A 14,980-nucleotide genomic window follows, 5' to 3' on the forward strand; every position below is an offset into this window, starting at 1 on the left:
CCTTACGTCATTGTTACAACTTAGTTTCCTAACTATCTTTGTGTCATTTGCAAATTGGACAATTGTACACTCTATCCCTTCATCTAAGTCATTTGTATAAATCTAAGTCATTTATATAAATTGGAAACAGTTGAAGCTCCCAACAGCAAAGCCAGTGGGACAAGACTTGTTAATCTCGTCAACCTGAAAAAGACCTATTTATGCCTACACTCTGGATGGCTAACATGAATCAATCTCGATCCATGCCGATATGCTACTCTCAACACAGTGAAGAATGACAAGATAAAAGCTCAAGTATACATTAATATGCAAAATGGGGCTGGTAGTCTTCTGCTGCCACAGGAAATATTGCTCATGACAGGGCCCAGAACAGGCCGAATAACTGGGGCCCAGAGCTCGAGGGGGTGGGACCAGTTTACTCAGGGCTGGGGGAGGCTCTGTTTGGGTTGTTTGGGGTGCTATGCTGGGACAGGTGGTCCCGTGGTCAGAGTCAAGGACGCAATGGCCTAGTGGTAGTATCACAGCACTGTTAATCCAGAAACCCAGGTAATATCCTGGAGACCTGGGTTCGAATCCTGCCACGGCAGATGGTGGAATTTGAATTCAATAAATATCTGGAATTAAGAATCTAATAATGACCATTGCTGATTGTCGGAAAAACCCATATGGTTCACTAATGTCCTTTAGGGAAGGAAACTGCTATCCTTACCTAGTCTGGCCTACATGTGACTCCAGACCCACAGCAATGTGTTGACTCTTAACTGCCCTCTGGGCAATTAGGGATGGGCAATAAATGCTGCCTGGTCAGCGACGCCCTCATCCCGTGAATGAATAAAGAAAAGTGTGTGTGGAGTTGGGCAAGACAGTGCTCCACACTCTTCCTGTTGTAACAAAAGCAACCATACATATTGTATTATTGCTTCTGGCATAGTACCTAGTGGAGACAGCATTGTCATACATTGGCCCAGTAGATCAACACTTCAGGCACAGTGCCTGGAAGGTATTAGACTGCAAAGGTACCAGTCTCTTTATGACAACAGTTAACAGTACTCACCAGCACTGGGAGCCTGGCCATGGATTAGAGTTGGAGGTTTCAGCCGAAAGCCAACATTCTTTTCATCTAAAGTGAAAAGAAAACTGTGAATAAGTCTGGATGTTTTAAAGCAGCATATCAAAATAAACCCAGCTGCATAGCTAATTTACTCATCATGCAACGTGGAAGATTTACATATAGACTTATGCATGCCTAACCATTTCTAGTACACTTGGCATTCTACAAAGGGCACAGCACCACAGGGTAGATAAAAATCCACATCTGGTGCATTAGACCTTTAGGCTTCTCAAGGCTTTATGGAGGGGAACAAGTAAAGCACAGAAGTGAGCCAAAAAAAGGGAAGTACCATTGTTCGAATGTGGGATTTACCTGGTTCTGAGTCAGAGTTGCTGGCTGCTGCCTGGCAGAAACTCAATGGCATAAAGACGTTATTCTTTGGAACTGGAAGGTAAAGAAAGCGACAGTGAGTATCAACAGTTCACATCAATTTTAAGAATCCCTGAATTTGCAAACTAACCAGCAATGGCCCTTCTTTTCAATGCTTGGTAGAATTTTACACTCGAGGAAAAGGACTGCAGTGTCAATAACACAGGCAAAATAGTTACTGATCTGGGAAACATACTAATCCTGCAATACACTGCTGTCTGAATCACCAAACGATGACAGAACATACTGAAGCTTTGGGATGAACTTAGTAATCATTTATTATCTAGCACATTTTAGAATGTCATTATTAGGCCAAAATATGACTAATTCAGGATTTGATTTTAAAATATGCTTTAATCTTAGAATAGTAATGATATCGCTCATTTTGGTAAGAGTCTGGCCTAGGGACTCTAAACAGGTGATCTGTTGAATAATTGGTAAAGTAGCACATTTTAATTTAAACTGGTCATGTCTATCACACGAAAAGGTTAAACTTTAATAAGCGCAGGTTGTTAAAGATATCACTTAAAATATGTTGTATAAAATTCTTACAGTTTATGCAAGGGAATCATGAGATTCTTAATCCCCTTTGTAAAGTTGAAAAACAAACTGGATTTTCAATTAGCCTGCATATCAAAAATTTTCTTCTAACTGTACTTTTGAAAACATAAATCTTAAAGTGGCTTTATGATTCAATTAGAAAACCTGAAGTTACTGTAAATGATGATTGTGGCAGTAACTGAGAATCCAGTTCTGAAGAAAATAAAGGTGAAGGTTGAAAAAGAAATGTGGAACTTTCTGTACTTTAGGAGTGGTCTTCTCATCCTCTAAAGAAACTTCAAGCATATAGATATTGCCAAGTTCCTCTATCCACAGATCACGGATAATTAAAGCAGTCCTAACTCAGTTCACCTAATTGCCTTAAAAGTGCTCCCAATTCAGTAGTCAATGTGCCAGTCCTATAAAGAGTGGGTTGTTGCATAAGTATAAATGCAAGTGTGATGGTCTGTGACCCAGAAGCAGTAAATCAAGAAAATGTGTAATTACTTTAAACTGCTTGGTTTTATTAAACGTTTCAAGCAGAGATTTTAGTCAAAATCAATAAACGAGTAATTTTTTAAAATAGTCATTACGACCTCACAGCTTTTGACCCGGAAGTGATAGCAACAGGAAGGAAGTTTAAAAATGTGGGCTATGTGGCAGACAGAAAGAGAGAAAACAGACAGCTTGAGATAGTCAATAAGCCATGTCAGCATGCTAGATTTCTAAATATTTGCAGTGGCATAATCGACAGTGTTATGCGCCAAGAACTGAAAAGACTAGTTTGGGTCAGTCTTTTTCAGCCAGCACAGACATGCCAAATGGTCTCCTTCTGTGCCGTACATATGCTGTGTCTATAGTCAATCAAAAAGAAAATCTCTTAAAGTAAATTAGCAGAATCAATAATAATATTGCTTAAATGGTGTCAAAAACAGTAAATTGAATGCAGCATTGAACCTTGTAATTCATCACATATTTTTGAGAGTGCAATTATGCCTTGTGATTTTACTCACCAACAAAAGTACAAGCTACAGAACTGAAGAACGGAATATATAAATTCTCTATTTTAACAATAATAGCTGTATTGCAAGAAACATGAGTATATTCTATTTCTCCTATAATTCTATAAATGTCAGGCATTCCTCAGCTGGTAGCACTCTCCTCTATAAGACAGAAGGTCATGGCTTTAAGCTCCGCAGTTGACACTTGAGCACAAATTCCAAGCTGATGCTTCAGTGCAATACCGGAAGTGCTGTCTTTCCAATGAGATGCTAAAACTGAGTTCCTGTTTGCTGCCTTAGGTGGATGTAAAAGAACCCATGCCATTAACTCAACAGGTTAGAACTCTCCCAGATGTCCTAGTCAACATTCATCCCCAAGCAACAGAAGTGAGATGACTCCATTATTCTTCCACTCCTCATTCAGCCATAACAGGTTTCTGCTTTTGAATTTAGAGAGGATGTGTTTTGACAATTCTGTAAATATCCTGCTATTTATGCTTCAAACCAGTGGAGAATTCATTCAGTAAGCTTTCCTTATGCTAAATAAAAATGACTTTTTTTAAAAATCTAACTTCTCAAGCTAAAAAAAACTAGGTAATGTGACACTATTTACATACTCAGACATTCACAGCTACAATTGAACAAAACAATCTTCTTGTATTGAGACACAACATCAAGGTGTAGAAATGGATGACATCTTCAGAACCATATCAAAGAAACAATGATTAGTAATAACAGAGTAGAGAACTGGTTCAGGAAATAAATACTAGTGCCAAATTTCTTCTCAGGAAGAAAACTAGACTTTATTTACACTGTGAACGAATTAGGAAAATTGCAATATTTCACAACAAACTTTTACAGCAAGATGCAAATGTTCCCTCATTTGACAAGTACATTATCAACCATATCAAACACAAACTGGCTATTGTTAAATACAGGCTAGGTGAGAACCAGATCTTCCAAATCAAAATGTTTGGAACACTACTAAAAGAATCAAATATGTAGCAACACCAAAGTAGACTCAAGGACCTGCAAATAATTCCTTGCAGTCCAACTAACGAAGAATGTGTTTGTTTAGCCAACGCATAACCTCAATGAACTAGCAATCAGAGATAAAAAGAAAGCAACGTTTCAGCATTTGTTCACTCACATGGAAAAGAAACATACCTGGCTGTGAAGGTGGGAACACCTGTGTGAAAGAAGATGATCTCTCTCTTTTCACAGGTGGAGGATAGTTACCATCTTCTCTGTCAGAATCTGAAGTAAATTTATGACATAAGAATAATAATGTTTAAAAGTTTGAAGTGAGTACCTAACTGTAAGTGCAACTTATTTTAAACAGCTGCAACACTGCGGCTTGTAGCCAGAAATTTACATGTAAGCTGCAAACACCCCATAATTGGCCTCAGTAATTTCCAGTGAAGTACAATTGCCTAGATCTAGCTTTTTAGTCCACTTTCCAGAGACTGCTCAACAATGACTTGACAAAACAGTCTAGGTTTAAAAAAGCTCCATCTTAGCAACTAAATATCAACAATGCTTCAGACTACCTATAAACAAGAGGATTCTTAAACAAGTACATAATAGAATATTCATTGACTGATCACACCCACCTTCTGCATCTTCAGGACTTGAGGCATCTACTGGCCTCTAAAATAAGAAATAAAAAAGCCCATTACTTTATGTCAATTGTCACAGTTGAAAAAAAAACTTTTCCTGTCACATTCAATACGAGATAGCATTCACATAGAATCATAGAATCCCTACAGTGTGGAAACAGGCCCTTCGGCCCAACAAGTCCACACCGAACCTCAGAACATCCCACCTAGACCCATCCCCCATATCCTACCTAATCTAAACCTCCCTGAACACTACGGGCAATTTAGCATGGCCAAGCCACCTAACCTGCACATCCTTGGACTGTGGGAGGAAACCAGAGCACCCGGAGGAAACCCACGCAGACACGGGGAGAATGTGCAAACATTCACGGACAGACACACAGACAGTCGCCTGAGGCTGGAACTGAACCTGGGTGCCTGGCGCTGTGAGGCAGCAGTGCTAACCACTGCGCTAAATTGAAAATCAAAAGACAAGCATTTAAGACTAAGTGTGAAAGCCAAAGATCTAGCAGTGAAGCAATAATTATTCTTTTGTGGCCAGACTTAAAATTTACTGCAGTTTCCAAATAATTTTTTTTGTATTTCTTTTAAAGATCGGTAAGTGGGCAAAAACATGGTAGTTGAAGTATAATGTGCATAAATGTGAGATTATCCACTTTCGTAGCAAAAACAGGCAGGCAGATTATCTGAATGATGACAGATTGGAAAAAGGGAAGGTGCAACAAGACCTGGGTGTTCTTGTACACCAGTCACTGAATGTAAGCAAGAAGGTGCAGCAGACGGGGAAGATGACAAATCATATGATGGCCTTCATAATGAGAGAATTCACATGCAGGAGCATGGATTCTTGCTGCAACTGTACAGGATAGTTTTAACCCCACACTTGCAGTAGCATGTGCAGTTTTGGTCTCCTTATTGAGAAAGGATGTTCTATTTATTCAGAGTGTGCAAAGAAGGTTTACTAGACTGATTCCTGGGATTGCAGGTCTAACACATGGGGAAAGACTAGATCGGTTAGGACCATAATCACCAGAATACTGAAGAATGAGGGAGCTCTCGGAGGAACCTATAAAATTCTAACAGGATTGGACAGGATAGATACAGGAAGGATTTTTTCAATGACCACTGTGTCCAGGACCAGGGGTCACAATCGAAGGATAAGGCGTAGCCCATTTAGGGCAGAGATGAGGAGGAAATTCCTTCACCTAGAGAGTGGTAAGCCTGTGGAATTCTCTGCCACAGGAAAGCGTTGAGGCCAAAGCACTGAAGACTTTCAAAAATGATGTAGATATAGCTCTTAGGACTAAAGGGATCAAAGGGTACAGGGAGAAAACATGACAGAGCTGGCTCGAAGGGATGAATGGCCTACTCCTGTTCCTATATTCTATGTCTCTCTAAATAGAAAAGGTAACAGCAAGTTACCATTTTGGAGATTGTAACCATAATACAAACATATTTAGCACTACTATAGAGAAGAAGATAGATAGAACAGGCATATATTTTTTGATTGAGTGCAGTGCCTTAGGGGACGGTTGGAGAGGGAGAAGAGAGAGAGAGAGAAAGGAAAGAAATTTTACAAAGCTAACAGATGACCTGGAAAAGCAAACTGGATACAGATACTTGAAGCAAAATTAGCAACAAATCAGTGGAAGGTATTTAAAAGTGAAATTCTACAGGCATAGGCCAGACATGTCCCCACACCAAACAAGGTTCTACTACCAAATCTAGAGACCTCATTTATCCCAAAGCATCATGGGTAAGAGAAAGCATAAAAAGAAAGTTATCACAGTCACAAAAACTTTATACTGGAGAAAGCCTAGAGGAATACCAAAAATGCAGGACGAACTTCAAAAAAAAATAAAGAGGTTGAACTTGTGACCATAGGTACTGCTAGGTATAGCCAACTACACATGCAATAGTTCCTTCTTTGGCTCAATGATCCTTTATTTGGGATGTTTTTACTGTTAAAGTTGTAGTATAAAGTTCTTGCAGTTTATGCAAGGAAATCATGAGATTCTTAATTGTCTTTGTAAAGTTGAACAGAAAGGGAAAGAAAAACAGGGGGATCCATATAATATCAACGATTAGTTGCAAACATAGCAATGGCAACATTTGCGTGTTCCTTATTGGGTCACCTGTCTCTCTGGTGGATAATCTGTAGGTTTGCAGTTTGCCTTTCAGTACCACTGAATTGAAATGAATGAATTGAATCTTCAGCATTAAAAGTTTATGGAGGCAGAACATGAGAGCCAGAGTGACACAACAGGTGCAAGTGTACATTTACAGATGGATCACAGTGCCACTCAAAAAAGGAAATTAGGAAAGCAAAGGGGGAGATAAGAAAAAATATTGACAAATAAAAATCAAAGAAAACCCAAAATGTTTCTTCAGTATACTAAAAGTAAGAGAATAACTAAGGAGATGGCAGGTCCTATTAGAAATGTACAAGAGAACATACGAATGCAGAAGATGTGAGCTGGATTCTTAAAGAGCATTTGGACTCTACACTCACAAAAGGAGAAGCATAATGCAAGAGGAAGTACTGAAGGACTGACATCCTTAAAGGAAGATAAATCACTAGAGCTGGATGGATTGCTTCCTGTGCCATTAAAAAAGGCCAGGAAAAAAATAACAGATGCTCTGAAGATCATTTTCGAATTTCACTAAATACAGGCAAGTTCTGAGGAAGGGTCACTGGACCCGACACGTTAACTCTGACTTCTCTCCACAGATGCTGCCAGACCTGCTGAGCTTTTCAGGCAATTGTTTCTATTTCCAGCATCTGCAATTCTTTCAGTTTTTTTAATTCAAAATTGGTTCAGCAACAGTAAACAAATGGTAATGGTCAATGGCTGTTTTATGAACGGAAAGCCGTTTCCGCTGTCATTCCTTGCTGACTATTTTATATATATTAATGATTTGCACTGAAATATAGTAGCCATAATTGGGAAATTTGCTGGTGAAACAAAAATTGGCCATGTTATTGACAGTGAAGAGATTTAGCTGTCAACTCCAGAATTATATCAATGGTGAGGTCAAGTGGGTGGAATATTAGCAAATGGAATTTAATCTAGAGAAGTGCAAAGTAATGCATTTGGGGAGGGCAAACAATGCTACGTAATATAAAATAAGCATAACGACACCTTGTAGTGTCCTTCATGGTGGCAAGACAGATAAAAAAGGTTGTAAATAAAGTTTGTGGATTGTTTTCCTTTATTGGACAAGTTATGGCATACAAGAGCAAAGGAGTAATGCTGGAACTGTAGAGAACGCTGGTTAGGCCAGAGCTGGAATTTTGTGTACATTTCTGGTCAATGCATTACAGGAAAGACATAACTGATCTGAAGAGAATACAGTGAAAATTTACATGAATGTTGCCAAGGCTTAAAGATTGCAGCTGTATGGTAAGATTGGATAGGCTAGTGTGGTTTTCCTTAGAACAGAGGAGGTTGAGGGCTGACTTAACATAAGAAAATACAAACTAGGAATAGGAGTAGGCAATTCGGTCTGTCAAGCCTGCTCCACCATTTGATACGATCATGGCTGATCTCAGCTCAGATTTAACTTGATTTTCCTGCCCATTCTCCCTAAGCTCTTCGACCCTAAATTATGAAAATCTGTCTTATCTCCTCCATAAATTGAGGAGTTACTTAAGGTGTACGGAAGTATGATGAGCCTAGACATGGTAGACTGGAAAGACTGGACCTCTCTATTGGTGACATCAATTACCAGAGGATGCAGATTTAGAATGATTGGTAGAGCACTGGAGGGAACATGAGGAAAACGTTTTCACCTGGAGAATCGTGGATGCTTGGAATTTGCTATACAGTTTGGTGGTGGAAGCAGAAGCCCTCAACTTACTAAAGACACTCGAAGTACTTTAAGCTGTAAGGCTATGGATCAGGTGGTGGAAGATGGAAATAAAACAGGTGATTAGATTTAGGTTCTCTCTAAGTTGACACAGTCACAATGGACTGAATGGCCTGTTGTTACACTGTAACTTTTCTGTGATTCCTTGAAACAGTGGCACAAGCACATTCCACAGAAATTTTCAAAAGGCACCTGAACGTGTATTGTAGAGGACTAATTTACTGGGTTATGAGGTATATGCTGGTGTGTGAAACTATATCCCCGAGTTCCTCCCAACACCAGCACTGGTACAACATACCTCCTTCTATGCTCCAAGATTCAATATATTTGGAGTCAATGCTAAGGGTTATTCTAAAATATCCAACCATAAAAAATTACTGATTTGGAAACAGACCACAATGTTAATTAGAATAAAGGCAGCAAATGAAGAGTACCATTTAGAAACGTCTATATTCCCACAGCATGTTTCTTATTAAAACATTCCACACTTTTTACACCCAGGTGATCACTCTTTCCTGGGATGTGGGTGTCACTAGCAAGGCCAACATTTGTTCCTCATTCCTAATTGCTCTTGACTGAGTTATTTGCTTGGCCATTTTAACAGGTTAGTTGAGAGTCGTTCACATTGCTGTGGATCTGGCATCACATGTAGGCAAAACCAGGTAATAACGGCCGATTCCCTACCCAATATGGCATTAAGTAACAATGATATTTCTCATGGTGACTATTAGTCAGAGTAATTTTATAATTCTAGGTTTATGGATGAAATAAATTTAAATTACACAAACTGCAATGGTGAGATTTGAACCTCGGTCTACACAGCTATAGCTAGAACTGGATTTCTAGGCCAATGAGAGTTCCTCCACTCTCTGCCTGAAGACATTGCTAACCAATCCCAAGCTTGTCCTTCCATCAGTTTCAACTCACAAAAGGGACAGTTGACCTGTAATGACAACCTGTAATGATCTATGCCAATCCAGATATCCTTTTCATAATCCAGAGGCAAATATCAGAAACCCCATAAATGTCACTTGTTACAGTCCCAGAAATATGGTGGAAAGGCTCTAGTGGCAAGCACAGGTTATGCGAATTAATTACACTTAATTTGGTAAATTTTAAACATTATTGGAAGTCAGTCTTCTAAAACAGAACTTCAGTACTTTCTTACCCTCCTCCTCACCCAAGCAGTAAATGGTCAAATGTAGCACTGCCAACTTCTAACACCACAATAATATTCCTACTTGTACTCAACCTGCGCTTTCCTTTGTAAATTATGATGTGGAGGTGCCAGTGTTGGACTGGGTGGACAAGGTCAAAAATCACAACACCAGGTTATAGTCCAACAGGTTTATTTGAAAACACAAGCTTTCAGAGTCTTGCTCCTTCTTCAGGTGCTGGTGAGAGGTGGCATAGGACAGAGAATTTATAAACAAAAGATCAAAGGGTCACAGAACAGATGTGAATGTATCAAACAAACCTAAGATGGCTGTTAACTGTTTAACAGCCATCTTAGGTTTGTTCAATACATTCGCATCAGTTGTACCCGCACCTAAAATGCATTGTCTGACCTGAGATGTCACCTCTGGTATACTGATAAGACCTTTAGTTATCTCAGGACAGTGACTCAAAAGAAATTCCTGGATTTGCATATTAATCAAGCGAAACCTGCATCTCCTTTCTAACTGATTAAAGACCTAACAGCCACCTTGGGTTTGTTCAATATATTTGCATCTGTTCTAAGACAGTTAGATCTTTTGCTTATAAATTCTATGTCTGGTGCCGCTCACTCACTCTCTCACTAGCACCTGAAGAAGGAGCGAGACTCCAAAAGCTTGTATGTTCAAATAAACCTGTTGGACTTTAACATAGTGTCATGTAATTTTTGACTGTAAATTATACAGATCATAGCCTGTAATGTGTACTCAATAGCTACTTTACCATTCTCTATGAAACAACACAACACTGAACTAAATTTACGCATAAATGTATGTGGCAATGGAATTTAAAGGAACCCTGACATGAAAAGCAAACATTTAATGAACTAACCATCACAGATCACACAAAAATAAAGATAAATAAATCTGCATTGGTGACATACTCAGCATTGTCTGAAATGCAAAGAAGAAACAAACAATGAAAAGACAAAAGTTCTATAAGCAAATGCAGAAAGCAGCACACAAACCAGCATACATTGATAACTAACAGAGTGCTAAGCATTTAACAGAACAGTACAGGATGATGATAATGAGGATCAATGTCAGAGGACAAGGGGAAAGATACACATGGCATTAACTGAACGGAAAGAAGCAGTGAGCAATGAAATTAAAAAGCAGAAACTGGAACTAGTTGTTGGTGAGGACAAATGAAGTTTACAAAAGGCAATGCCACATTTTTTCATAGAATCCCACATAAAGTACATAAAACTTTATCAGTGTGTATATGGGAAACTGCCTTACTTTTAACAGTCATGGCAACAATTTATAAGTGCAGGGAGGTTATGTTGGAGCTGTACAAAACTTTAGTTACGCCATAACTGGAATACTATATGAAGTTCTGGCCACCATACTATAGGAAGGATATGATTACACTAGAGGGAGTGCAGAGGAGATTCGGGGTTGAATGGGTTAAAGCATTTTAGCTATGAAAAAGTCTGGACAGGCTTAGTTATTTTTCTCAGAGCAAAGAAGGTTGAGGGTGGACCTGATTGATATATGTAAGATTATGAGCGGCATGGACCAGAATCAGCTGTTCCCCTTAGCTGAAGGGTCAATAATAAGGGGGCACAGCTTTAAGGTGAAGTGCAGGAGGTCTAGGGGGGATTTGAGGAAAAATCTTTTCACCCAGAGGGTGGTGGAAATCTGAAATGCATTGACTGGGAGGGCAGTAGAGGCAGGAAACCTCACAACCTTTAAAAGGTACATGGATGAGCACATGAAATGTTAAAAGTATTCATGGCTATGGGGCAAACTGAAAACCATAGTTAGTGCAGATAGGTTGGCACAGACTCAATGAGCTGAGGGGCCCCTTCTACGCTGTATGACTCAATGAATCAGTGAACAGTTGTAGCACATTAGAATCCTCTGACTTGTCACGTCCAGCAGGCTCTCTGCAAGAGCAATTTTGCTGATCCCATTCCTTTGATTGTACTCCTATAATCCTCCACTCTTCAGGGAATTGATTAAATTCCCTTTGAAAGCCATGACTGCATTTGCCTCCAACCCCTTTCCAGGCTGTAACCATTCACTGCATACAGGAAAAATTCTTCCTCATATGATCTTTCCGCTTGTTTTAAATCTGTGTTTTCTGGTTCTGTATCTACTCTTCATTTTTGGAACAACTCTATCAAATCTCCAGAACAACGTCTCCAACGTACGTCTGGAACCATTGCGTTAAATCTCTTTTGCATTGCCTCTAGAGCCTTCACATCCTTCATACAAGAAATTGGTTGTGACATTCTAGTTGAGGCTGAAAGGCCATTCATAATTATTTTGGTTTTGCATTGTATGCCTCCATTAAAAAAGTTCAAATTCATATATCTCTTTTTAACCATGTTCTCAACATTCCCTGCCAACTTCTACAATTTTTGTATTTTTACCCCATCCACGCCATCCCCTTCCCCAAGATATATATGTTCCTCTAATGTATGGACCACATCACTTCAGTATTGCCCAATGCAATTACATCATTAAAGCAATTATATTCCAAAGCGATGGTGACTACTTACGATAATTATTAGATGTCTAAAATTGCTCATCTCCTTATTCAAGAAAGGCAATAATCACATTAACTGCAATCTAGAGAAGGTGCACTTGCCACACTATTGGGATGAAGGAGCTATCTTAGAAGAAAGGTTGCATTGACTGGGCCTGTACTTATTGCTGTTAAGATTGAAAGGTGATCATATTGTTACAGAGGGGATGGTTAAATAAAATGAACTGCCTGATACTCACTTTATAAGCAACAAACAACAACTTATTTCATCAAATTAACAGAACTACTAACAAACCAAACAATTCACCCAACTACTAACTATTCCCAAATAAAGTAAAATCCCAAGAAGTATAAGTCCCACTTATATAAACCAAAGTAATAAGAAAAAAATAAATTAAAACTCAGACTCTCAAAACTACAGTCAAGATGCATCTTCTGGAATGTTCCTTGTATTTTCCGCTATTCTTCAGTCAAAAATTCTTTCTTCGTCGAATCCTTGTGTCAGGAATATTAGCTAAGAGAGTGCCATGGCACCTTTTAGTTGGTGCTTAATCAGAGACCTTAAAGATTTCCGTGAGAGCCAGAGTTTTACTCTTCCGATGGCAGTTCACTCTCACTGATTTTCAAAAACCCTCTTCTTATATACCCTTGATGACCTCTCAATTTTCTTAAACTAGGATTTATTCTACGTTGTCAACACCATCGGATTTAAATTCAATTGGTTTTCAGTCTCTAAGTGCCTGGTTTAAATTCATTGGTTGATATTCAAGCTGGTTGTCTTAATATCAAAACAAGTCTAGGTTGCCAACCACTCAGCTAATTAATACATATGTTTCAATTTCAGAACTCCAAGCATCGCCTCTAAAAGGGACCACACACTCCTCCTCCGCCCCCGTCATTTTTACAAACAAATTCTAACATCCTGCCTTCCAATTCCCCAGTACTCTACTCAACTTCACAACAACATTGAAACATTTAAGAGATAGAATGGACTTAATAGGGTGGATGTTGAAAGAATATCTGCCCTTCTGAGAGATATCAGAACTAGGAGTCAGAGTTTAAAAAGTGGCAGTCTCCCATTTATGATGGAGATGAAAAACATTTGTCTTCTGTCAAAGGGTCTTGAGTCTGTGGAACTCTCTTCTCAGCGGGTGGTAGAGGTCCTTGAATATTTTTAATACGGAGTTAGTTAGATTATTGATTAACAAGGGAATCAAAGGACATATTGGATAGGCTGGAAAGTGGAATTGAGGCTGTAATCAGGTCAGCTATAGTCCCATCATTATTATTCGTATGCTTGAATTTACGTAAAGAATGGCAAATATACGCAAGTGGGTACGTAGTCCCATAAACTTGTTACCAACTCTTATACGAAGCCAGTTAATCAGGCATTCCTCCAAATTTGTATACAAAATTCAGACAAACAATACTTGCTTTTGTATACTTCTATGTGTCAAATAAATTCAAATTCCAAACTGATACAGCAACTTCACAGATGCATAAACAGCATTTTTTGAAGAGTAAACTTGGGTGTCTAATAAGTCCAGTTACTTATAGCAATGAAATTTGAAAACACATTTAAATTACATTGCCTACCACAAACAAAGAAAAGGAGGTGCCAAGAACACTGACGTTTTCTGAAATTATTCCAAAATTTTGAGAGCTGCAAATCTGACTGGTTAATAACTGTTGTTCATATTTTGCTGAAGAATAATAGCATCTCAATAAGGTACGAAATTAAGGAGGTACATATCAACTTTATGAAAAACAGGCTCTTGTTGTGCAGTATTAGTATCCCCACCTCTGGAGTCCCGGATTCAAATTTACTTGTTCCAAGGTGTGACATCATTATCGTTTGAACAAGTTGATTCTAAAACATCTACAATTTGTAAAGAACAAGAACAACTCCCTGAAATGCAAATCACAACAAGCATCTGGCTTATTTTATTCATTAACGGGACAAAGACAACAGTTCAGTATTTATTACTCATGCTTAATTGCACAGTGGGCATTTGAGAGTCCACACTGCTGAGAGTCTAGACCCAGACCAGAAAAGGATGGCAGATGTGCTTCCCAAAAGGACATTAGTGAACGAGGTGGGTTTTTTCGACAATTGTCAACAGTTTCATGGTCATCATTAGACTCTTAATCCAGATTTTTATTTAATTAAAATTCCAACATCTGCCATTGAACCCAGAACCCCAGAACATTATCTGGGTCTCTGGATTAATATTGCAGTTATAACATCACAAGAGCATTGCCTTCCCTCATTGCATTGCTTTGCAATTAAAGACAGTTAAGCCTATTAATTAACTATACCCATTTAACAATATTTGTAAATAACTACTATCGCACAAAGTAAGAAAAGTATGGATAGTAGGAACTGCCGATGCTGGAGTCTCAGAGCTGGAGGAACACTGCAGGCCAGGCAGCATCAGAGGAGCAGGAAAGCTAACATTTTGGGTCTGGACCCTTCTTCAGAAATGGGGGAGGGGAAGGGGACTCTGAAATAAATACAGTGGTGGGGGGGGCGGTGACAGAAGGTAGATAGTGGAGCAGATAGGTGGGAGAGAAGACGGACAGGTCAAGGAGGCGGGGATGAGGGAAGGGCTGTCTTGGGATGAGGTTGGGGGTGGGGAGATTTTGAAGCTAGGAAAGTCCACATTGAGACCATTGGGTTGTAGGCTCCCAAGGTGGAATATGAGGTGCTGTTCTCCAGTTTCCAGGTGGCATCGTTGTGACACTGGAGGCAGCCCAGA

The 14,980-nt window shown here is 39.1% G+C and overlaps 1 protein-coding gene across 5 annotated transcripts in view; it reads right to left on the reverse strand.

Moving 5' to 3' along the window:
- Positions 1–14,980, reverse strand: part of ranbp3b (RAN binding protein 3b) — an 87,654-nt gene that overhangs the window by 52,362 nt on the left and 20,312 nt on the right. For all 5 annotated transcript variants that reach the window (XM_048613984.1, XM_048613983.1, XM_048613985.1 and 2 more), the window contains 4 exons: positions 4,635–4,671; positions 4,189–4,278; positions 1,424–1,495; positions 1,055–1,120 (listed from right to left, as the gene is read on the reverse strand). In XM_048613984.1, coding sequence (XP_048469941.1) covers positions 1,055–1,120; positions 1,424–1,495; positions 4,189–4,278; positions 4,635–4,671 — 265 coding nt within the window. The remainder of the gene's footprint in view (positions 1–1,054; positions 1,121–1,423; positions 1,496–4,188; positions 4,279–4,634; positions 4,672–14,980) is intronic.

This window comes from Rhincodon typus, chromosome 29 (assembly GCF_021869965.1).
Source record: "Rhincodon typus isolate 14 chromosome 29, sRhiTyp1.1, whole genome shotgun sequence".
In the NCBI taxonomy this organism is placed as follows: domain Eukaryota; kingdom Metazoa; phylum Chordata; class Chondrichthyes; order Orectolobiformes; family Rhincodontidae; genus Rhincodon; species Rhincodon typus.